The 24,364-nt window shown below is 51.9% G+C and overlaps 1 protein-coding gene across 1 annotated transcript in view; it reads right to left on the bottom strand.

The window, feature by feature from the left end:
* Nucleotides 1-7,611: 7,611 nt before the first annotated feature.
* LOC142473383 (pre-rRNA 2'-O-ribose RNA methyltransferase FTSJ3-like) overlaps nucleotides 7,612-24,364 on the bottom strand; it is a gene marked incomplete at its 5' end in the record, with an annotated part of 32,828 nt that continues 16,075 nt past the window's right edge. Inside the window, 3 exons of the mRNA XM_075580623.1 lie at nucleotides 7,612-8,256; nucleotides 9,978-10,072; nucleotides 10,315-10,498. Of these exons, the coding sequence (XP_075436738.1) occupies nucleotides 8,067-8,256; nucleotides 9,978-10,072; nucleotides 10,315-10,498 (469 nt within the window). The remainder of the gene's footprint in view (nucleotides 8,257-9,977; nucleotides 10,073-10,314; nucleotides 10,499-24,364) is intronic.

The raw sequence follows: 24,364 nt of genomic DNA, 5'->3' as shown, positions 1-24,364 counted from the left end.
ATAGTAAATATCTGCGCACGGTGTGTGTGTTATAAACACGCTCCGATAGTAAATATCTGCGCACTGTGTGTGTGTTATAAACACGCTCCGATAGTAAATATCTGCGCACTGTGTGTGTGTTATAAACACGCTCCGATAGTAAATATCTGCGCACTGTGTGTGTGTTATAAACACGCTCCGATAGTAAATATCTGCGCACTGTGTGTGTGTTATAAACACGCTCCGATAGTAAATATCTGCGCACTGTGTGTGTGTTATAAACACGCTCCGATAGTAAATATCTGCGCACTGTGTGTGTGTTATAAACACGCTCCGATAGTAAATATCTGCGCACGGTGTGTTATAAACACGCTCCGATAGTAACTATCTGCGCACACTGTGTGTGTTATAAACACGCTCCGATAGTAAATATCTGCGCACACTGTGTGTGTTATAAACACGCTCCGATAGTAAATATCTGCGCACGGTGTGTGTTATAAACACGCTCCGATAGTAAATATCTGCACACGGTGTGTGTGTTATAAACACGCTCCGATAGTAAATATCTGCGCGCTGTGTGTGTTATAAACACGCTCCGATAGTAAATATCTGCGCACGGTGTGTGTGTTATAAACACGCTCCGATAGTAAATATCTGCGCACGGTGTGTGTGTTATAAACACGCTCCGATAGTAAATATCTGCGCACGGTGTGTGTGTTATAAACACGCTCCGATAGTAAATATCAGCGCACGGTGTGTTATAAACACGCTCCGATAGTAAATATCTGCGCACTGTGTGTGTGTTATAAACACGCTCCGATAGTAAATATCTGCGCACTGTGTGTGTGGTATAAACACGCTCCGATAGTAAATATCTGCGCACTGTGTGTTATAAACACGCTCCGATAGTAAATATCTGCACACGGTGTGTGTGTTATAAACACGCTCCGATAGTAAATATCTGCGCACGGTGTGTTATAAACACGCTCCGATAGTAAATATCTGCGCACGGTGTGTGTGTTATAAACACGCTCCGATAGTAAATATCTGCGCACGGTGTGTGTTATAAACACGCTCCGATAGTAAATATCTGCGCACTGTGTGTGTTATAAACACGCTCCGATAGTAACTATCTGCGCACGGTGTGTTATAAACACGCTCCGATAGTAAATATCTGCGCACTGTGTGTGTTATAAACACGCTCCGATAGTAACTATCTGCGCACGGTGTGTTATAAACACGCTCCGATAGTAAATATCTGCGCACGGTGTGTGTGTGTTATAAACACGCTCCGATAGTAAATATCTGCGCACGGTGTGTGTGTTATAAACACGCTCCGATAGTAAATATCTGCGCACTGTGTGTGTGTGTTATAAACACGCCCCGATAGTAAATATCTGCGCACGGTGTGTGTTATAAACACGCTCCGATAGTAAATATCTGCGCACGGTGTGTGTGTTATAAACACGCTCCGATAGTAAATATCTGCGCACTGTGTGTGTTATAAACACGCTCCGATAGTAAATATCTGCGCACGGTGTGTGTGTTATAAACACGCTCCGATAGTAAATATCTGCGCACGGTGTGTTATAAACATGCTCCGATAGTAAATATCTGCGCACGGTGTGTGTTATAAACACGCTCCGATAGTAAATATCTGCGCACTGTGTGTGTTATAAACACGCTCCGATAGTAACTATCTGCGCACGGTGTGTGTTATAAACACGCTCCGATAGTAAATATCTGCGCACGGTGTGTGTGTTATAAACACGCTCCGATAGTAAATATCTGCGCACGGTGTGTGTTATAAACACGCTCCGATAGTAAATATCTGCGCACGGTGTGTGTGTTATAAACACGCTCCGATAGTAACTATCTGCACACGGTGTGTTATAAACACGCTCCGATAGTAAATATCTGCGCACGGTGTGTGTTATAAACACACTCCGATAGTAAATATCTGCGCACGGTGTGTTATAAACACGCTCCGATAGTAAATATCTGCGCACTGTGTGTTATAAACACGCTCCGATAGTAAATATCTGCGCACGGTGTGTGTGTTATAAACACGCTCCGATAGTAAATATCTGCGCACGGTGTGTGTGTTATAAACACGCTCCGATAGTAAATATCTGCGCACTGTGTGTGTTATAAACACGCTCCGATAGTAAATATCTGCACACGGTGTGTGTTATAAACACGCTCCGATAGTAAATATCTGCGCACTGTGTGTGTTATAAACACGCTCCGATAGTAAATATCTGCGCGCGGTGTGTGTTATAAACACGCTCCGATAGTAAATATCTGCGCACGGTGTGTGTGTTATAAACACGCTCCGATAGTAAATATCTGCACACAGTGTGTGTTATAAACACGCTCCGATAGTAAATATCTGCACACTGTGTGTTATAAACACGTTCCGATAGTAAATATCTGCGCACTGTGTGTGTTATAAACACGCTCCGATAGTAAATATCTGCACACTGTGTGTGTTATAAACACGCTCCGATAGTAAATATCTGCACACGGTGTGAGTTATAAACACGCTCCGATAGTAAATATCTGCGCACTGTGTGTGTGTTATAAACACGCTCCGATAGTAAATATCTGCGCACTGTGTGTGTGTTATAAACACGCTCCGATAGTAAATATCTGCGCGCGGTGTGTGTTATAAACACGCTCCGATAGTAACTATCTGCGCACACTGTGTGTGTTATAAACACGCTCCGATAGTAAATATCTGCACACGGTGTGAGTTATAAACACGCTCCGATAGTAAATATCTGCGCACTGTGTGTGTGTTATAAACACGCTCCGATAGTAAATATCTGCGCACGGTGTGTGTTATAAACACGCTCCGATAGTAACTATCTGCGCACGGTGTGTGTGTTATAAACACGCTCCGATAGTAAATATCTGCACACGGTGTGAGTTATAAACACGCTCCGATAGTAAATATCTGCGCACTGTGTGTGTGTTATAAACACGCTCCGATAGTAAATATCTGCGCACTGTGTGTGTGTTATAAACACGCTCCGATAGTAAATATCTGCGCACGGTGTGTGTTATAAACACGCTCCGATAGTAACTATCTGCGCACACTGTGTGTGTTATAAACACGCTCCGATAGTAAATATCTGCACACGGTGTGAGTTATAAACACGCTCCGATAGTAAATATCTGCGCACTGTGTGTGTGTTATAAACACGCTCCGATAGTAAATATCTGCGCACGGTGTGTGTGTTATAAAAACGCTCCGATAGTAAATATCTGCGCACTGTGTGTGTGTTATAAACACGCTCCGATAGTAAATATCTGCGCACTGTGTGTGTGTTATAAACACGCTCCGATAGTAAATATCTGCGCACGGTGTGTTATAAACACGCTCCGATAGTAACTATCTGCGCACACTGTGTGTGTTATAAACACGCTCCGATAGTAAATATCTGCGCACACTGTGTGTGTTATAAACACGCTCCGATAGTAAATATCTGCGCACGGTGTGTGTTATAAACACGCTCCGATAGTAAATATCTGCACACGGTGTGTGTGTTATAAACACGCTCCGATAGTAAATATCTGCGCGCTGTGTGTGTTATAAACACGCTCCGATAGTAAATATCTGCGCACGGTGTGTGTGTTATAAACACGCTCCGATAGTAAATATCTGCGCACGGTGTGTGTGTTATAAACACGCTCCGATAGTAAATATCTGCGCACGGTGTGTGTGTTATAAACACGCTCCGATAGTAAATATCAGCGCACGGTGTGTTATAAACACGCTCCGATAGTAAATATCTGCGCACTGTGTGTGTGTTATAAACACGCTCCGATAGTAAATATCTGCGCACTGTGTGTGTGTTATAAACACGCTCCGATAGTAAATATCTGCGCACTGTGTGTTATAAACACGCTCCGATAGTAAATATCTGCACACTGTGTGTGTTATAAACACGCTCCGATAGTAAATATCTGCGCACGGTGTGTGTGTTATAAACACGCTCCGATAGTAAATATCTGCACACGGTGTGAGTTATAAACACGCTCCGATAGTAAATATCTGCGCACTGTGTGTTATAAACACGCTCCGATAGTAAATATCTGCGCACGGTGTGTGTTATAAACACGCTCCGATAGTAAATATCTGCGCACGGTGTGTTATAAACACGCTCCGATAGTAAATATCTGCGCACTGTGTGTGTTATAAACACGCTCCGATAGTAAATATCTGCGCACGGTGTGTTATAAACACGCTCCGATAGTAAATATCTGCGCACTGTGTGTTATAAACACGCTCCGATAGTAAATATCTGCACACTGTGTGTGTTATAAACACGCTCCGATAGTAAATATCTGCACACGGTGTGTGTTATAAACACGCTCCGATAGTAAATATCTGCGCACTGTGTGTGTGTTATAAACACGCTCCGATAGTAAATATCTGCGCACGGTGTGTGTTATAAACACGCTCCGATAGTAAATATCTGCGCACGGTGTGTGTTATAAACACGCTCCGATAGTAAATATCTGCGCACGGTGTGTGTTATAAACACGCTCCGATAGTAAATATCTGCGCACGGTGTGTTATAAACACGCTCCGATAGTAACTATCTGCGCACACTGTGTGTGTTATAAACACGCTCCGATAGTAAATATCTGCACACGGTGTGAGTTATAAACACGCTCCGATAGTAAATATCTGCGCACTGTGTGTGTGTTATAAACACGCTCCGATAGTAAATATCTGCGCACTGTGTGTGTGTTATAAACACGCTCCGATAGTAAATATCTGCGCACGGTGTGTGTTATAAACACGCTCCGATAGTAACTATCTGCGCACACTGTGTGTGTTATAAACACGCTCCGATAGTAAATATCTGCGCACGGTGTGTGTTATAAACACGCTCCGATAGTAACTATCTGCGCACACTGTGTGTGTTATAAACACGCTCCGATAGTAAATATCTGCACACGGTGTGTTATAAACACGCTCCGATAGTAACTATCTGCGCACGGTGTGTGTGTTATAAACACGCTCCGATAGTAAATATCTGCGCACGGTGTGTGTGTTATAAACACGCTCCGATAGTAAATATCTGCGCACGGTGTGTTACAAACACGCTCCGATAGTAAATATCTGCGCACGGTGTGTTATAAACACGCTCCGATAGTAAATATCTGCGCACGGTGTGTGTGTTATAAACACGCTCCGATAGTAAATATCTGCGCACGGTGTGTTATAAACACGCTCCGATAGTAAATATCTGCGCACGGTGTGTGTTATAAACACGCTCCGATAGTAAATATCTGCGCACGGTGTGTGTGTTATAAACACGCTCCGATAGTAAATATCTGCGCACTGTGTGTGTGTGTTATAAACACGCTCCGATAGTAAATATCTGCGCACTGTGTGTTATAAACACGCTCCGATAGTAAATATCTGCACACTGTGTGTGTTATAAACACGCTCCGATAGTAAATATCTGCACACGGTGTGAGTTATAAACACGCTCCGATAGTAAATATCTGCGCACTGTGTGTGTGTTATAAACACGCTCCGATAGTAAATATCTGCGCACGGTGTGTGTTATAAACACGCTCCGATAGTAACTATCTGCGCACACTGTGTGTGTTATAAACACGCTCCGATAGTAAATATCTGCACACGGTGTGAGTTATAAACACGCTCCGATAGTAAATATCTGCGCACTGTGTGTGTGTTATAAACACGCTCCGATAGTAAATATCTGCGCACTGTGTGTGTGTTATAAACACGCTCCGATAGTAAATATCTGCGCACGGTGTCTGTTATAAACACGCTCCGATAGTAACTATCTGCGCACGGTGTGTGTGTTATAAACACGCTCCGATAGTAAATATCTGCGCACGGTGTGTGTTATAAACACGCTCCGATAGTAACTATCTGCGCACACTGTGTGTGTTATAAACACGCTCCGATAGTAAATATCTGCACACGGTGTGTTATAAACACGCTCCGATAGTAACTATCTGCGCACGGTGTGTGTGTTATAAACACGCTCCGATAGTAAATATCTGCGCACGGTGTGTGTTATAAACACGCTCCGATAGTAAATATCTGCGCACGGTGTGTTACAAACACGCTCCGATAGTAAATATCTGCGCACGGTGTGTGTGTTATAAACACGCTCCGATAGTAAATATCTGCGCACGGTGTGTTATAAACACGCTCCGATAGTAAATATCTGCGCACGGTGTGTGTTATAAACACGCTCCGATAGTAAATATCTGCGCACGGTGTGTGTGTTATAAACACGCTCCGATAGTAAATATCTGCGCACTGTGTGTGTGTGTTATAAACACGCTCCGATAGTAAATATCTGCGCACTGTGTGTTATAAACACGCTCCGATAGTAAATATCTGCACACTGTGTGTGTTATAAACACGCTCCGATAGTAAATATCTGCACACGGTGTGAGTTATAAACACGCTCCGATAGTAAATATCTGCGCACTGTGTGTGTGTTATAAACACGCTCCGATAGTAAATATCTGCGCACGGTGTGTGTTATAAACACGCTCCGATAGTAACTATCTGCGCACAGTGTGTGTGTTATAAACACGCTCCGATAGTAAATATCTGCACACGGTGTGAGTTATAAACACGCTCCGATAGTAAATATCTGCGCACTGTGTGTGTGTTATAAACACGCTCCGATAGTAAATATCTGCGCAGTGTGTGTTATAAACACGCTCCGATAGTAAATATCTGCGCACGGTGTGTGTTATAAACACGCTCCGATAGTAACTATCTGCGCACACTGTGTGTGTTATAAACACGCTCCGATAGTAAATATCTGCGCACTGTGTGTGTTATAAACACGCTCCGATAGTAAATATCTGCACACGGTGTGAGTTATAAACACGCTCCGATAGTAAATATCTGCGCACTGTGTGTGTGTTATAAACACACTCCGATAGTAAATATCTGCGCACGGTGTGTTATAAACACGCTCCGATAGTAACTATCTGCGCACACTGTGTGTTATAAACACGCTCCGATAGTAAATATCTGCGCACGGTGTGTGTGTTATAAACACGCTCCGATAGTAAATATCTGCGCACGGTGTGTGTGTTATAAACACGCTCCGATAGTAAATATCTGCGCACTGTGTGTGTGTTATAAACACGCTCCGATAGTAAATATCTGCGCACGGTGTGTGTGTTATAAACACGCTCCGATAATAACTATCTGCGCACGGTGTGTGTGTTATAAACACGCTCCGATAGTAAATATCTGCACAGTGTGTGTTATAAACACGCTCCGATAGTAAATATCTGCGCACTGTGTGTGTTATAAACACGCTCCGATAGTAAATATCTGCGCACGGTGTGTTATAAACACGCTCCGATAGTAAATATCTGCGCACGGTGTGTTATAAACACGCTCCGATAATAACTATCTGCGCGCGCATGGTATATGGGTCAGACATGTTCTCATGCAGTGTGCGCGGCGCCGTTGTGATCACAGGTGTGACACCGCCATTACACTCCCGGATACTGTAAGTCTGGGCGGAGATTTCTCCTCATTTTGGCGTTTAAACACAAACACGGACACAGCGGAAATATAAAGAGAATTAAAGAGAAACTGGGACATTTCAGTCTGAACTGAAGGTGTTTATTACACGCGGCGCCGTGCGATCGCACGCACACTACACACGCTTAGGGGGGCTCATGGATTGCACGCGGACCGGACTGTAATTAGGGGGGCTCATGGATTTCACACGGACCGGACTGTAATTAGGGGGGCCCATGGATTGCACGCGGACCGGACTAATTAGGGGGGCCCATGAATTTCACACGGACCGGACTGTAATTAGGGGGGCTCATGGATTTCACACGGACCGGACTGTAATTAGGGGGGAGTCACTACACAGGACAGTGCGCCGGCTCCTGATCCACGCGGTACGACCGCGGACACGCAGCGCCGGTGGCGGGTGGCGGTCATTACATCCTGTGACTCCCGCTCATCCATCAGTTTGTGTCCGAATATTAAACAGGAAGTGACATCGACAAGCAGGAAGTGATTTCACGGGATGTCTGACGCGCTACTTCCTCTTCCTCTGCCGCTGATCCCTCCTCTGCTGACCTCGCATATCCTTCTTCATCCTCCCGTCCACCACCTTGAAGTGACCCTTGACCCCGGGCGGGCGGCGAACTTTAGGCCCAACACCTTTCTTGGCCACAAGATAAGTGACCTCTCGCTTCTCCTTCCCCAGGCCGGCCTTCTTATATATACTGAGAACATATTTACACATATTATAGTCAGACACCATACGCGTGTGCGGTGTGCGGGCGGTGTGGCGTGTGGCGTGCGGGCGGTGTGGTGTGTGGCGTGCGGGCGGTGTGGTGTGCGGCGTGCCGGCCTTCTTATATATACTGAGAACATATTTACACATATTATAGTCAGACACCATACGCGTGTGCGGCGTGCGGGCGGTGGGGTGTGCGGCGGGCGGCGTGGTGTGCGGCGTGCGGGCGGTGTGGGGCGTGCGGGCGGTGTGGAGTGCGGCGTGCGGTGTGGTGTGCGGACGGTGTGGTGTGCGGCGTGCGGGCGGCGTGGTGTGCGGCGTGCGGTGTGGTGTGCGGCGTGCGGGCGGTGTGGTGTGCGGACGGTGTGGTGTGCAGCGTGCGGGCGGCGTGGTGTGCGGCGTGCGGTGTGGTGTGCGGCGTGCGGGCGGTGTGGTGTGCGGGCGGTGTGGTGTGCGGACGGTGTGGTGTGCGGCGTGCGGGCGGCGTGGTGTGCGGCGTGCGGTGTGGTGTGCGGCGTGCGGGCGGTGTGGTGTGCGGGCGGTGTGGTGTGCGGCGTGCGGGCGGTGTGGTGTGCGGCGTGCCGGCCTTCTTATATATACTGAGAACATATTTACACATATTATAGTCAGACACCATACGCGTGTGCGGTGTGGTGTGCGGCGTGCGGGCGGTGGGGTGTGCGGCGGGCGGTGTGGGGCGTGCGGGCGGTGTGGGGCGTGCGGGCGGTGTGGAGTGCGGCGTGCGGACGGTGTGGTGTGCGGCGTGCGGGCGGCGTGGTGTGCGGCGTGCGGTGTGGTGTGCAGTGTGTTGCGTGCCGGCCTTCTTATATATACTGAGAACATATTTACACATATTATAGTCAGACACCATACGTGTGTGCTGTGTGGCGTGCGGGCCACACACTGCACCCCTGTGGTGTGCGGCTGCAGTGTGCGGCGTGCGTGTGCAGTGTGCGGCGTGCGTGCGCGGCGTGCGTGTGCAGCGTGCGGCGTGCGTGTGCGGCGTGCGTGGCGTACGTGTGCAGCGTGCGGCGTGCAGTGTGCCGGCCTTCTTATATATATTGAGAACATATTTACACTTATTATAGATAGACAGACACCATACGCATGTGCAGTGTGCGGCGTGTGCAGTGTGCGGCGTGCGTGCGCAGTGCGGCGTGCGTGCAGTGTGCGGCGTGCGTGCGCAGTGTGTGGTGTGTGTGTTCAGTGTGCGGCGTGCGTGTGCAGTGTGCGGCGTGCGTGTGCAGTGTGGGGCGTGCAGTGTGGGGCGTGCAGTGTGGCGTGTGCGGTGTGCCGGCCTTCTTATATATATTGAGAACATATTTACACTTATTTTAGACAGACACCATACGCATGTGCAGCGTGTGGCGTGCGTGCGGTGTGTGGCAGGCGTGCGGCGTGGCGTGCGGTGTGGCGTATGGTGTGCGGGCGGTGTGGCGTGTGGCGTGCGGGCGGTGTGTGGCAGGCGTGGCGTGCGGTGTGCAGGAGGTGTGGCGTGCGTGCGGTGTGGCGTGTGGGCGGTGTGGCGTGTGGGCGGTGTGGCGTGCGGGCGGTGTGGCGTGCGGGCGGTGTGGCGTGCGGGCGGTGTGTGGCAGGCGTGGCGTGCGGTGTGCAGGAGGTGTGGCGTGCGTGCGGTGTGGCATGCGTGCGGTGTGGCGTGCGTGCGGTGTGGCGTGTGGGCGGTGTGGCGTGCGCGTATATCCTCACCCGCGGAGCTGAGCAGCTTTTTCTTTCTCCGAGATATCCACAGTATTCACCACGGTCTCCGCTTTCTGCTTGGCCTGCTCCATTTTCTTCAGCATCTGTGCGGAGGAAGGAAGACGACAAAGAGGGGGGGAGGACGAGGAAGGAGAGAGACGCGGAGGAGGGTAGAGACAGGGGGGGAGGGTAGAGAGAAGAGTTAACAAGAAAACCCCATGCTCCTATAATTTCCCTCACCCCCCCCTTTCCTCTCCCCCCACCCCTCTCCTTTAATTTCCCCCACCCCTCTCCTTTAATTTCCCTCCCCTCACCCCTCCCACCCCTCTCCTATCTCTCTCCTCACCCTCCTCCTTTTCCTGGCTTTGGCCTCCGCCACCTTCTTGATTGGACGAGCATTAAGCTCTCGCTGGCGCTCACGATATTCCTGCATCATTTGACGGTTCACGGGGAGCTGGCGAATCCGATGTTTCCGCTCCTCTGTCGCAAACCAATCGGGGAGCTCGTCCTCGTCCTCGTTAAACGTGTACCTGCCGAGGGTGCGGGGCAGGAAGTGATGTCAGAGGCAGGAAGTGATGTCAGAGGCAGGAAGTTCCATTAACTTCCAGTAACTACCCTGCTAAAAGTTTGCAATGAGACCCAGTGTGGAATGGAACGGGGACATCTCACTGGTGCAGTATTCCTAGATTTTGCAAAGGCTTTTGACACAGTTGATCATGCTATCCTGCTTAACAAACTCCAGAGCTCTGGAATAGGGAAACATGCTTTAAACTGGTTTCAGTCCTACCTATCAGGAAGATCCCAACATGTGTCCATCTCAGGCTCTAACTCCAACCCCCTGGATATCACCTGTGGTGTCCCGCAAGGCTCTGTTCTGGGGCCCCTACTCTTCTCAGTGTTCATCAATCATCTTCCCACAGCTTGTAAGGAAGCCTCAATACACATGTATGCAGATGACACAATCCTATATGCACACAGCCATAGCCTCTCTGACCTTCAACACATACTTCAGTCTGACTTTTTGAGACTCGAAAACTGGATTTCCCAAAACAAACTGTTTTTAAACACTGACAAGACTGTAACAATGGTATTTGGGACCAAGACTAAATTTGTAAAGCTTCCAGTGACTGAGCTCCTGATTAGAACCAACGCTAACACCACCCTAACCCCTGTCACTAGTTTTAAATACCTGGGCTTATGGTTTGACTCCCACTTAACATTCGGGATGCACATTGATACCCTGACAACCAAGACCTATGCCAAACTTGGGGTACTTTACAGCAGGCCTGCACAACTCGTAACGTGAGAAGGGCCAAACTGCACCAAGGAAAAAAAAAATTGGGCCGCACGGGTTAAATCATCATCATCATCATCATATCTCCCCCAGAACCCCTCACTATCAACCTTTGCGATACTTCCTATCTCTCGTACCCCCATCTCTCCCCCTCACCCACACACATAATACCCCCCTGCACAAAACACACATCCCACCCCCCCTGCACAACACACACATCCCACCCCCCCTGCACAACACACACATCCCACCCCCCCTGCACAACACACACATCCCACCCCCCCTGCACAACACACACATCCCACCCCCCCTGCACAACACACACATCCCACCCCCCTGCACAACACACACATCCCACCCCCCCTGCACAACACACACATCCCACCCCCCCTGCACAACACACACATCCCACCCCCCCTGCACAACACACACATCCCACCCCCCCTGCACAACACACACATCCCACCCCCCCTGCACAACACACACATCCCACCCCCCTGCACAACACACATCCCACCCCCCCTGCACAACACACACATCCCACCCCCCCCGCACAACACACACATCCCACCCCCCCTGCACAACACACATATCCCAACCCCCCTGCACAACACACACATCCCACCCCCCTGCACAACACACACATCCCACCCCCCTGCACAACACACACATCCCACCCCCCCTGCACAACATACACATCCCACCCCCCCTGCACAACATACACATCCCACCCCCTGCACCTCCCATCATTCTCCCCCCCTGCATCTCCCATCATTCTCCCCCCCCTGCACCTCCCATCATTCTCCCCCCCCCCTGCACCTCCCATCATTCTCCCCCCTGCACCTCCAATCATTCTCCCCCCTGCTCCTCACATCATTCTCCCCCCCCTGCACCTCCCATCATTCTCCCCCCCCTGCACCTCCCATCATTCTCCCCCCCTGCACCTGCCATCATTCTCCCCCCAACACCTGCCATCATTCTCCCCCCCTGCACCTGCCATCATTCTCCCCCCCTGCACCTGCCATCATTCTCCCCCCCTGCACCTGCCATCATTCTCCCCCCCTGCACCTGCCATCATTCTCCCCCCCTGCACCTGCCATCATTCTCCCCCCCTGCACCTCCCATCATTCTCCCCCCCTGCACCTCACATCATTCTCCCCCCCTGCACCTCCCATCATTCTCCCCCCCTGCACCTCCCATCATTCTCCCCCCCTGCACCTCCCATCATTCTCCCCCCTGCACCTCCCATCATTCTCCCCCCCTGCACCTGCCATCATTCTCCCCCCCCTGCACCTCCCATCATTCTCCCCCCCTGCACCTGCCATCATTCTCCCCCCCTGCACCTGCCATCATTCTCCCCCCCCTGCACCTCCCATCATTCTCCCCCCCTGCACCTCCCATCATTCTCCCCCCCCTGCACCTCCCATCATTCTCCCCCCCCCTGCACCTCCCATCATTCTCCCCCCCTGCACCTCCCATCATTCTCCCCCTGTTATGGAACAAGAGCCACATTTCTGACTCACCCCCCTCTCTCCTTTGCAGCTTCTGCCTGTCAGATCTCATTCCCAGCTGCATGGAGTTTGCACACACACATACTGTCCCTGTGTAACTTGCAACAATGTTGCATTCCTTGCCTCCGAGCATGGAATCAGTGAGCTGCTACTGCAGCCCCTGAGATACTCACCAGAATGGGCTAGTCTGCCCCCCCTCCTGTTTGTTCAGACATAGTCTGCCCCTAGACTATTCCTTTACCCACACTGCCCCTCACTTCCTTTTCCACCCTGGAGACAGTGAGTACAGGACCCTTCTCTGTTTATCTCCCATGGTGAGGCCATCTCTTTTTACCAGTTTCTAACTAATAATCACCACTACACACCATCCACAAGTATCTGTGTCCTGCTGCTTTTCCCAATAAAGTGGAGGAAATATTACAGGACTTGGAGTGATTTAAAAGGGAGCTGAGTTAATGCTATCGGGAGCCATTCACACATGAAACGTGACCCTGGCTTCAGAAAAGTAAAAAGAGGACCGTGTGCCTTGGGAAATACACACAGAGGAGCTGCTACCCACAGCCTTTATGCTAAAGAAACAAGCAAGCAGCTTACATAGCAAATAAACAGCAGTCTCTCACCACCACATTGCACAAGCACGTTGCTACACAGAGCCACAAGCCTCTACACAGCAAACTACTACAGCTTTATGCAAAGACAGTGAGCAGCCTTACTTTGCTAATACTACACAAAGGAAGCACCAAGTAGCTAAAACTGCAAACAGTCTGCAGCTTTCACAGACAACCAGTAGCTCAAACTGCACAGCAGCCTTGCAGCAAACAGTGCTTCTCTCACAATTACTAACTGCCTTTTCTCTGTCTGAGTCCACCCGCTGCTCAGCCCCACAGTGAGGAGCCAACGGACACCTGTAAGTACAGCTACCCCAACGCTGCACGCTGCAGGACACCGCTCGGCATCATCTGAGACAGACGCCCATCGCGGACAAGGTAAAAGACCGCACGCCACACGCACTGGCAAAAGGCCTACACACACCAACAGCATGGCAGAACTCAGAGCCTCACCAGACATCACGCAGGAAAGCGATCTCTCAGATACAGAGACCGCTGCGCATCTGCAACAGGCGCAAGGCCCAAACGGGCAGTCACACTGACACAAAAGGGCCGCGAAAAATATGAGACTGACATTGAAGTTGGCCTGGGAAACAACCGCACTTGGGGTACGCAATGTCGCCGGCAAGTCTGTGCAACCGCTCGAGCAGGCAACAACTCAATTAAAGATAGATCACGCACGCTACCAAAGACTGTCAGAGGCATACGTCACTTACCTGGCCGAGCTAACACCGGTGAAAGCCTGCAAGAAAGGGACATACAGCTCAATATTGACTTGACACGTGACAGCCGCGTGCGAACCTCTATCACGGAAGCCGAGAGTAAGAGGAAAGACCTTTTGCTGGAAACCGCATCGCAGCGCTCAAGCACATCCAGACACTCATCAAGGTCAGCAAGATCAGCGCAATCTAACGCGTCCAGCGCAAGCGCAAACGCTACCAAGGCGCGAGCCGCCGCAGAGGCCGCACGTGCCAGGGGTGAATATAGTCGCAGAGAGGCAGCCGTAAGGGCAGAAAAAGCGCGCATAGAAGAGGAGCAGAATGCCGCTGCTACCGCCGCCGCTGCCAATGCCGCCGCGGCTACCACCGCCGCTGCCAATGCGCGTAGAAAGGCCGAATTAGACGCGGATCTAGAGGCTCTAAGCAAAGAAGAGGACGCCGCTGCCGCCATAGCCCAAGCCGAAGTCCTAGAAGCAGCTGCGAGACAGGACGGCGGGGAGCAACCGTACAGACGGATAGCCTCAGAGGATCCAGCCCGACGCACTGAAGACTACGTAAGGAGCCTCTTCAGCGTAAACACCAGCGCGCCATCTCAACACGGAGGGAGTGACTCCACAGACACCGACGACTTGCTAGGTCCACGAGGAGAAGATGCCGTTCCTGCAATGGCACATGCTGCCTGGGATAACTACAGCCGCAACAGTGATCCACACGCCAGCGCGCACACGGATGCACCACAACGTTCTCGCCATCCAGGTACACCCACGCGGGAGAAAACAGCCCCTCACACTGGCCAGCAGTCATCACGCGTCCATGCCAAGGAAGAGGCGACCGCACGGACCCTCCCAGCAACTACCTCAGAACGGGGCAAACGCGCCGATGGCTATGTCTGTCAGACCTGAGACAAGTACATGGTCTGGCGTGACCTGGTACAAGCAGGACTCATCAGCTTCGACGACCGCCCTGAGAACTACCGGACGTGGAAGTTCACATTCAAAGACGCAATCGACAGCTTGGACTTCTCAGCAAGGGAAGAGCTCAACCTGTTAGTCAAGTTCCTGGGGAACGTATCCAGGGAGCAAGCCCAGAGACTTTGGACGGCAAACGCGCATCAACCCCAAGTAGGTCTTGACCTAGTGTGGGAAAGGCTAGAAGAGTCCTATGGCAGCCCCGAAGCAGTCGAAGATTCATTCTTCAAAAGAATCGAGAGCTTCCCCAAGATCACAACTAAAGACTACTCGAAGTTACGAGATCTTGGAGACCTGCTGCAAGAACTGGAGTTCGCAAGGAAAGACCATTCCTTAATAGGTCTCAACGCCCTAGATTCAGCTCGTGGAGTGAGACCCATCCTGGAGAAGCTACCCTTCAACCTCCAAGAAAGGTGGCTTTCACAAGGTTCCAAATACAAAAGGGAGAAGCAGGTTGTCTTCCCCCCATTCTCATTCTTCGTGAGCTTCATCCGCGAAGCGGCAAGGACAAGGAACGATCCCAGTTTCATCTTAGGTACGCAAACCACATACAGTGCGAGCAGCCTGAAGAACGAGAGACCAGCGACGAGATATGGTAACCCCCAAACACCCATCTCGGCCCGCAGGACGGACGTGCCTCCCACGACCCAAACTACTCCCGATCAGTCGGTCGACGGAGACAAGGAACCAAGGGACCCAAACAGGGAATGTCCCATACACAAGAAGCCACACCCACTCAACAAGTGCTTTGGGTTCAGGATGAAGTCCCTAGAGGAACGCAAGAGGTTACTTGGAGAATTCGGAGTTTGCTTCAAGTGCTGCGGTTCCACGACTCACCTAGCCAGGGACTGTAAGGAAGTGATCAAATGCACAGTGTGCGAGAGTGACAAGCACGTGACTGCATTACACCCAGAGGCGATGACACTCCACCAACTCAAGAACCCATCCTCCATAGCGGAGCATGGCGGGGAGAAAGAAGAAGGAGAGTCAACATCCGTCACATCTCAGCGCACTGAGGTTTGCGGAAAAGAAGGTGACAAAATGTCCTGCTCCAAAATATGCCTTGTCGCAGTGCACCCCCAGGGACAACCTGAGAAGGCTATTCGGATGTATGCAATCCTCGACGACCAGAGCAACCGATCACTGGTCAGGTCAGAGTTCTTCGACATGTTTAACATACAAGATGGTGCTTCTCCTTACACTCTCAGAACGTGCGCAGGGCAAATGGAGACCACAGGGAGAAGAGTGAATGGCTACACCATATGCTCAATAGACGGCAAAGTGAACATGCCCCTTCCTACACTCATCGAGTGCAACCACATGGCCACAAACAGGGACGAGATACCCACACCAGACGTGGCACTCCATTACCCGCACCTCAAAGGAATAGCCAACCACATCCGGCCGGTGGAACAAGACGCCAAGATCCTGCTGCTGCTCGGTAGGGACATCATGAGGGTACATAAAGTCCGTAAAAAGCATAACGGACCCCACAACGCGCCATACGTCCAAAGACTCGACCTAGGATGGGTGATAGTGGGCAACTCGTGCACTAACAAAGAGCACGGGCAAGACTACGTTGATGCCCGCAGAACGGAGATGACAGAATGTGGACACACATCTCTCCCTGAACCATGACTTGGCCATCTCCAAGTGACCGAAGGGCCAAGTGAAGAGAAAAGACAAGGTCATACCCCTGAGACCAACAGACATCCTCACGCTGATGGGATGCGACAATGGCTTGGGATGCTCAGCAGTCCAGACAGCCAAGGATGATGAGTCGATTCCACCGAAGGAAGAGAGTAACCTCCCAAAGGTGACCGACAAAGGGATCGTCCTAAAAACAACAAACAATCAGACAATACTCCCGCGAGCAAGGGCACAATTAAGACGTACAGTTGTTCCTCTCCACAGAGTATCAAGCAACAGAGCAACCAATTGCCACGGCTGGCATAGCCGCAAAAGATTGCGCCCCACAGGCGAAGCCACAGTGTCAAAAGGACTGTTCGTTCAAACACGTAAGAGGGGACAGTTGCAGAGACATTTCCCAAAAGGATTTACAAGGACAAAAGAGACTGTTCTTCGTCATGTCCAGGGAGAAAACAACCTCCCGATGGCAGTCAACAAAGAAACACATAAGCGTTTCACCAAACTACGCGGAGATGTTCTCGTGCAAGAGAAATGTACCGATGAACTACGGTGCACAGCGTTCCAGACAACAAGGAACGATGACAAACAAACATCATCAAGGGAAGATAGAGGATTCCCAAAGTTAACAGTCAAGGAGCTCTCTAAAGACGGACTAAGCAGTCGGGCGACTCCGCTACCATTCCGTTCACCAAGGAGGCGCTTCCCAAACAATGGAGAATATGTCATCTCTAGGTTCACCTCGCACCTCTGCGGCCTACAAAGGGAACCAGAGACCAAAAACAACTTTGTGGTCTTCATCCAGAAGATATTCTTTATCGGCCACGCAAAGTCAGCACCTCTAATGGAGGAAGGCGGAGAATGTCGGTACCTCCAATCACCTGGGGCCTACCACCCTCAGGAACCCGATCAAATCCGGGTAATGTTCAACCCCAGCGCTCAGCTTCAGGGAGTCTCCCTGAACGACGCCCCCTTTACTGGACTGCATTCGACGACCAGTCTTCCAGGGACAGTAATCCGCTTCTGCGAGGAACCAAAAGCCATCTCCTCCCGCCAAACGCCAGGTGATAGGATGACAAACCACCATGACTGGCACATCCACGAGGTGATGCACTCTGTAGAGAAAACTACAGAGTCCAAGGGACTGTTCTCTCACAAAGTTGAAAGGAAACAGTGCCAGAGACTTTCACAGAAAGACATTGTTGTGAAACCAGCAAACCTGGAGCGGTTCATCGACCCAACATCTCTTGCTAAAAGACTTTATCAAGGGATTTCCACGCCAGTGGTACCGGCCGGTATCACCTCATTGTGTGGACATGGACTTTGCATTATTGTGATGTTATTTTTGTTATGCATTGCACATATGTTCCACATAGTCTGTTATATAGTGGTATCTACAGATACCAGACGGAGCCACATTTCTGATTCACCCCCCTCTCTCCTTTGCAGTTTCTGCCTGTCAGATTTTATTCCCAGCTGCATGGAGTTTGCACACACATTCTGTGCCTGTGTAACTTGCAACAATGTTGCATTCCTTGCCTGCGAGCATGACATCAGTGAGCTGCTACTGCAGTTTCTGAGATCCTCACCAGAATGGGCTAGTCTGCCCCCCCTCCTGTTTGTTGAGACATGGTCTGCCCCTAGACTATTCCTTTACCCACACTGCACCTCACTTCCCTTTTCAACCCTGGAGACAGTGAGTAAAGAACCCCTTCTCTGTTTATACCCCTTGGTGAGGCCATCTCTTTTTACCGGTTCCTAACTAATAATCACCACTACACACCATCCACAAGTATCTGTACCCTGCTGCCTTTTCCCAATAAAGTGGAGGAAATATTACAGGACTTGGAGTGATTTAAAAGGGAACTGTGTTAATGCTATCGGGAGCCATTCATACCAACGTGACCCTGGCTTCAGAATACCCCCCCTGCACCTCACATCATTCTCCCCCCCTGCACCTCACATCATTCTCCCCCCCTGCACCTCCCATCATTCTCCCCCCATGCACCTCCCATCATTCTCCCCCCATGCACCTCCCATCATTCTCCCCCCCTGCACCTCCCATCATTCTCCCCCCTGCACCTCCCATCATTCTCCCCCCCTGCACCTCCCATCATTCTCCCCCCCTGCACCTCCCATCATTCTCCCCCCCTGCACCTCACATCATTCTCCCCCCCTGCACCTCACATCATTCTCCCCCCCTGCACCTCACATCATTCTCCCCCCCTGCACCTCACATCATTCTCCCCCCATGCACCTCCCATCATTCTCCCCCCCTGCACCTCACATCATTCCCCCCCCTGCACCTCCCATAATTCTCCCCCCTGCACCTCCCATCATTCTCCCCCCTGCACCTCCCAAACCCTCTCCCCCCTGCACCTGCCATCATTCTCCCCCCCTGCACCTCCCATCATTCTCCCCCCCTGCACCTCCCATCATTCTCCCCCCATGCACCTCCCATCATTCTCCCCCCCTGCACCTCCCATCACTCTCCCCCCTGCACCTCCCATCATTCTCCCCCCCTGCACCTGCCATCATTCCCCCCCTGCACCTCCCATCATTCTCCCCCCCTGCACCTCCCATCATTCTCCCCCCTGCACCTCCCATCATTCTCCCCCCTGCACCTCCCATCATTCTCCCCCCTGCACCTCCCATCATTCTCCCCCTGCACCTCCCATCATTCTCCCCCCTGCACCTGCCATCATTCTCCCCCCCTGCACCTGCCATCACTCTCCCCCCCTGCACCTCCCACCACTCTCCCCCCCTGCACCTCCCATCATTCTCCCCCGCTGCACCTCCCATCATTCTCCCCCCTGCACCTCCCATCATTCTCCACCCTGCACCTCCCATCATTCTCCCCCCCTGCACCTGCCATCATTCTCCCCCCCTGCACCTGCCATCATTCTCCTCCCCTGCACCTGCCATCATTCTCCCCCCCTGCACCTCCCATCCCTCTCCCCCCTGCACCTGCCATCATTCTCCCCCCTGCACCTCCCATCATTCTCCCCCCTGCACCTCCCATCATTCTCCCCCCTGCATCTCCCATCATTCTCCCCCCTGCACCTCCCATCATTCTCCCCCCTGCATCTCCCATCATTCTCCCCCCCTGCACCTCCCATCATTCTCCCCCCCTGCACCTCCCATCATTCCCCCCCCTTGCACCTCCCATCATTCTCCCACCCTGCCCTCCCATCATTCTCCCCCCCTGCACCTCCCATCCCTCTCCCCCCTGCACCTGCCATCATTCTCCCCCCTGCACCTCCCATCATTCTCCCCCCTGCACCTGCCATCATTCTCCCCCCCCCTGCACCTCCCATAATTCTCCCCCCCCTGCACCTCCCATCATTCTCCCCCCTGCACCTCCCATCATTCTCCCCCCCCTGCACCTCCCATCATTCTCCCCCCCTGCACCTCCCATCATTCTCCCCCCATGCACCTCCCATCATTCTCCCCCCCTGCACCTCCCATCACTCTCCCCCCTGCACCTCCCATCATTCTCCCCCCCTGCACCTGCCATCATTCCCCCCCTGCACCTCCCATCATTCTCCCCCCCTGCACCTCCCATCATTCTCCCCCCTGCACCTCCCATCATTCTCCCCCCTGCACCTCCCATCATTCTCCCCCCTGCACCTCCCATCATTCTCCCCCTGCACCTCCCATCATTCTCCCCCCTGCACCTGCCATCATTCTCCCCCCCTGCACCTGCCATCACTCTCCCCCCCTGCACCTCCCACCACTCTCCCCCCCTGCACCTCCCATCATTCTCCCCCGCTGCACCTCCCATCATTCTCCCCCCTGCACCTCCCATAATTCTCCCCCCTGCACCTCCCATCATTCTCCACCCTGCACCTCCCATCATTCTCCCCCCCTGCACCTGCCATCATTCTCCCCCCCTGCACCTGCCATCATTCTCCTCCCCTGCACCTGCCATCATTCTCCCCCCCTGCACCTCCCATCCCTCTCCCCCCTGCACCTGCCATCATTCTCCCCCCTGCACCTCCCATCATTCTCCCCCCTGCACCTCCCATCATTCTCCCCCCTGCACCTCCCATCATTCTCCCCCCTGCACCTCCCATCATTCTCCCCCCTGCATCTCCCATCATTCTCCCCCCCTGCACCTCCCATCATTCTCCCCCCCTGCACCTCCCATCATTCCCCCCCCCTGCACCTCCCATCATTCCCCCCCCTTGCACCTCCCATCATTCTCCCACCCTGCCCTCCCATCATTCTCCCCCCCTGCACCTCCCATCCCTCTCCCCCCTGCACCTGCCATCATTCTCCCCCCTGCACCTCCCATCATTCTCCCCCCTGCACCTGCCATCATTCTCCCCCCCCCTGCACCTCCCATAATTCTCCCCCCCCTGCACCTCCCATCATTCTCCCCCCTGCACCTCCCATCATTCTCCCCCCCCTGCACCTCCCATCATTCTCCCCCCCTGCACCTCCCATCATTCCCCCCCCCCTCATTCTCCCCCCCTGCACCTCCCATCATTCTCCCCCCCTGCACCTCCCATCATTCTCCCCCCCTACACCTCACATCATTCTCCCCCCCTACACCTCCCATCATTCTCCCCCCTGTACCTGCCATCATTCTCCCCCCCTGCTCCTGCCATCATTCTCCCCCCCTGCACCTCCCATCATTCTCCCCCCCGTCACCTCACATCATTCTCCCCCCTGCACCTCCCATCATTCTCCCCCCTGCACCTCCCATCATTCTCCCCCCCTGCACCTCACATCATTCTCCCCCCCTGCACCTCCCATCATTCTCCCCCCCTGCACTTCACATCATTCTCCCCCTCTTGCACCTCCCATCACTCCCCCCCCCTGCACCTCCCATCATTCTCCCCCTCTTGCACCTCCCATCATTCTCCCCCTCTTGCACCTCCCATCACTCACCCCCTTGCACCTCCCATCACTCTCCCCCCCTGCACCTCCCATCACTCTCCCCCCTGCACCTCCCATCACTCTCCCCCCTGCACCTCCCATCACTCTCCCCCCTGCACCACACATCAACTCCCCCTGCACCACACATCAACCCCCCCCTGCACCACACATCAACCCCCCCTGCAACACACATCAACCCCCCCTGCACCACACATCAACTCCCCCTGCACCACACATCAACCCCCCCTGCACCACACATCAACCCCCCCTGCACCACACATCAACCCCCCCTGCACCACACATCAACCCCCCCTGCACCACACATTAACCAGTAAATACCTCTGCCGTCCAAGCAGGAGTGCACGCACGCTCTAGCAAGCAGCAGGCAGGAAGTGCCTCAATGCTAGAGCGCGCTGCTACTCTGCGAGGGGGAGAGCGGGCTCGCGGGGGAGGGGACAGCGGGCTCGCGGGGGGGCGCGGGAGAGTGGACTCGCGAGGGAAGGGGAGAGCAGAAAGCTGCCGCGGACCGCGTGTTGTGCAGGCCTGCATTACCGGAACAAATCCTCCCTAAGTCTGCTGGTCAGAAAGCGTATCGCACAGCAGATGCTAATGCCAATTATTGACTATGGAGACATAGTATATGGCTCGGCACCTCAAACCCACCTTAGCAAACATGACACCCTATACAATTCAATTTGTCGTTTTGTTCTCCAATGCAACTACAACACACATCACTGCGAAATGCTCAAAGAACTGGATTGGTCAACATTAGAGTCTAGGCGCAAAGTTCACCTTTCCTGTCTTGCCTTTAAATTCTTCATGGGCAAGCTACCCAGCTACCTGAACAAGCTCCTCACCCCTACCACATGCAGCGCTTATCACCTGAGATCAGACTCCAAAAGACTGTTCATGGTCCCAAGGCTCAACAAAGTATCCGGACGTTCCTCCTTCTCTTACCGTGCACCCCAAAACTGGAACAACCTACCAGAGACTCTCATATCCACCACCAGCTTAAGTTCTTTCAAATCTAAGGCTGTCACACATTTTAATCTGGTCTGTACCTGTTACATACGCTCATAATATATATTATCTCTTACTGTGCATGCAATGTCTTGTATATAATGTATACCCTGTTCACTTACAGAATGTAACCGTGTATGTGCAACCATGTATCTCTCATTATAACTCTGTGCCCAGGACATGTGTGAGAGCGAGCGGTAACTCTCACTGTATTACTTCCTGTAATATGTTATAACTCTGTGCCCAGGACATGCGTGAGAACGAGAGGTAACTCTCACTGTATTACTGCCTGTAACACACGTTATAACTCTGTGCCCAGGACATGCGTGAGAGCGAGAGGTAACTCTCACTGTATTACTGCCTGTAACACATGTTATAACTCTGTGCCCAGGACATGCGTGAGAACGAGAGGTAACTCTCACTGTATTACTTCCTGTAATATGTTATAACTCTGTGCCCAGGACATGCGTGAGAACGAGAGGTAACTCTCACTGTATTACTGCCTGTAACACACGTTATAACTCTGTGTCCAGGACATGCGTGAGAACGGGAGGTAACTCTCACTGTATTACTGCCTGTAACACGTTGTAACTCTGTGCCCAGGACATGCGTGAGAACGAGAGGTAACTCTCACTGTATTACTGCCTGTAACACGTTGTAACTCTGTGCCCAGGACATGCTTGAGAACGAGCGGTAACTCTCACTGTATTACTGCCTGTAACACACGTTATAACTCTGTGCCCAGGACATGCGTGAGAACGGGCGGTAACTCTCACTGTATTACTTCCTGTAACACGTTATAACTCTGTGCCCAGGACATGCGTGAGAACGAGCGGTAACTCTCACTGTATTACTGCCTGTAACACACGTTATAACTCTGTGCCCAGGACATGCGTGAGAGCGAGAGGTAACTCTCACTGTATTACTGCCTGTAACACACATTATAACCCTGTGCCCAGGACATGCGTGAGAGCGAGAGGTAACTCTCACTGTATTACTTCCTGTAACACACATTATAACTGTGTGCCCAGGACATGCGTGAGAGCGAGAGGTAACTCTCACTGTATTACTGCCTGTAACACGTTATAACTCTGTGCCCAGGACATGCGTGAGAACGAGAGGTAACTCTCACTGTATTACTGCCTGTAACACGTTATAACTCTGTGCCCAGGACATGCGTGAGAACGAGAGGTAACTCTCACTGTATTACTGCCTGTAACACATGTTATAACTCTGTGCCCAGGACATGCGTGAGAACGAGAGGTAACTCTCACTGTATTACTGCCTGTAACACATGTTATAACTCTGTGCCCAGGACATGCGTGAGAACGAGGGGTAACTCTCACTGTATTACTGCCTGTAACACGTTATAACTCTGTGCCCAGGACATGCGTGAGAACGAGAGGTAACTCTCACTGTATTACTGCCTGTAACACATGTTATAACTCTGTGCTCAGGACATGCGTGAGAACGAGAGGTAACTCTCACTGTATTACTGCCTGTAACACATGTTATAACTCTGTGCCCAGGACATGCGTGAGAACTAGAGGTAACTCACTGTATTACTGCCTATAACACATGTTATAACTCTGTGCCCAGGACATGTGTGAGAACGAGAGGTAACTCTCACTGTATTACTGCCTGTAACACGTTATAACTCTGTGCCCAGGACATGCGTGAGAACGAGAGGTAACTCTCACTGTATTACTGCCTGTAACACACGTTATAACTCTGTGCCCAGGACA

Source organism: Ascaphus truei (assembly GCF_040206685.1).
Source record: "Ascaphus truei isolate aAscTru1 chromosome 8 unlocalized genomic scaffold, aAscTru1.hap1 SUPER_8_unloc_1, whole genome shotgun sequence".
In the NCBI taxonomy this organism is placed as follows: Eukaryota; Metazoa; Chordata; class Amphibia; order Anura; family Ascaphidae; genus Ascaphus; species Ascaphus truei.
Note: the sequence above shows the minus strand (reverse complement) of the source record. Positions and strands in the feature narration are given on the sequence as shown.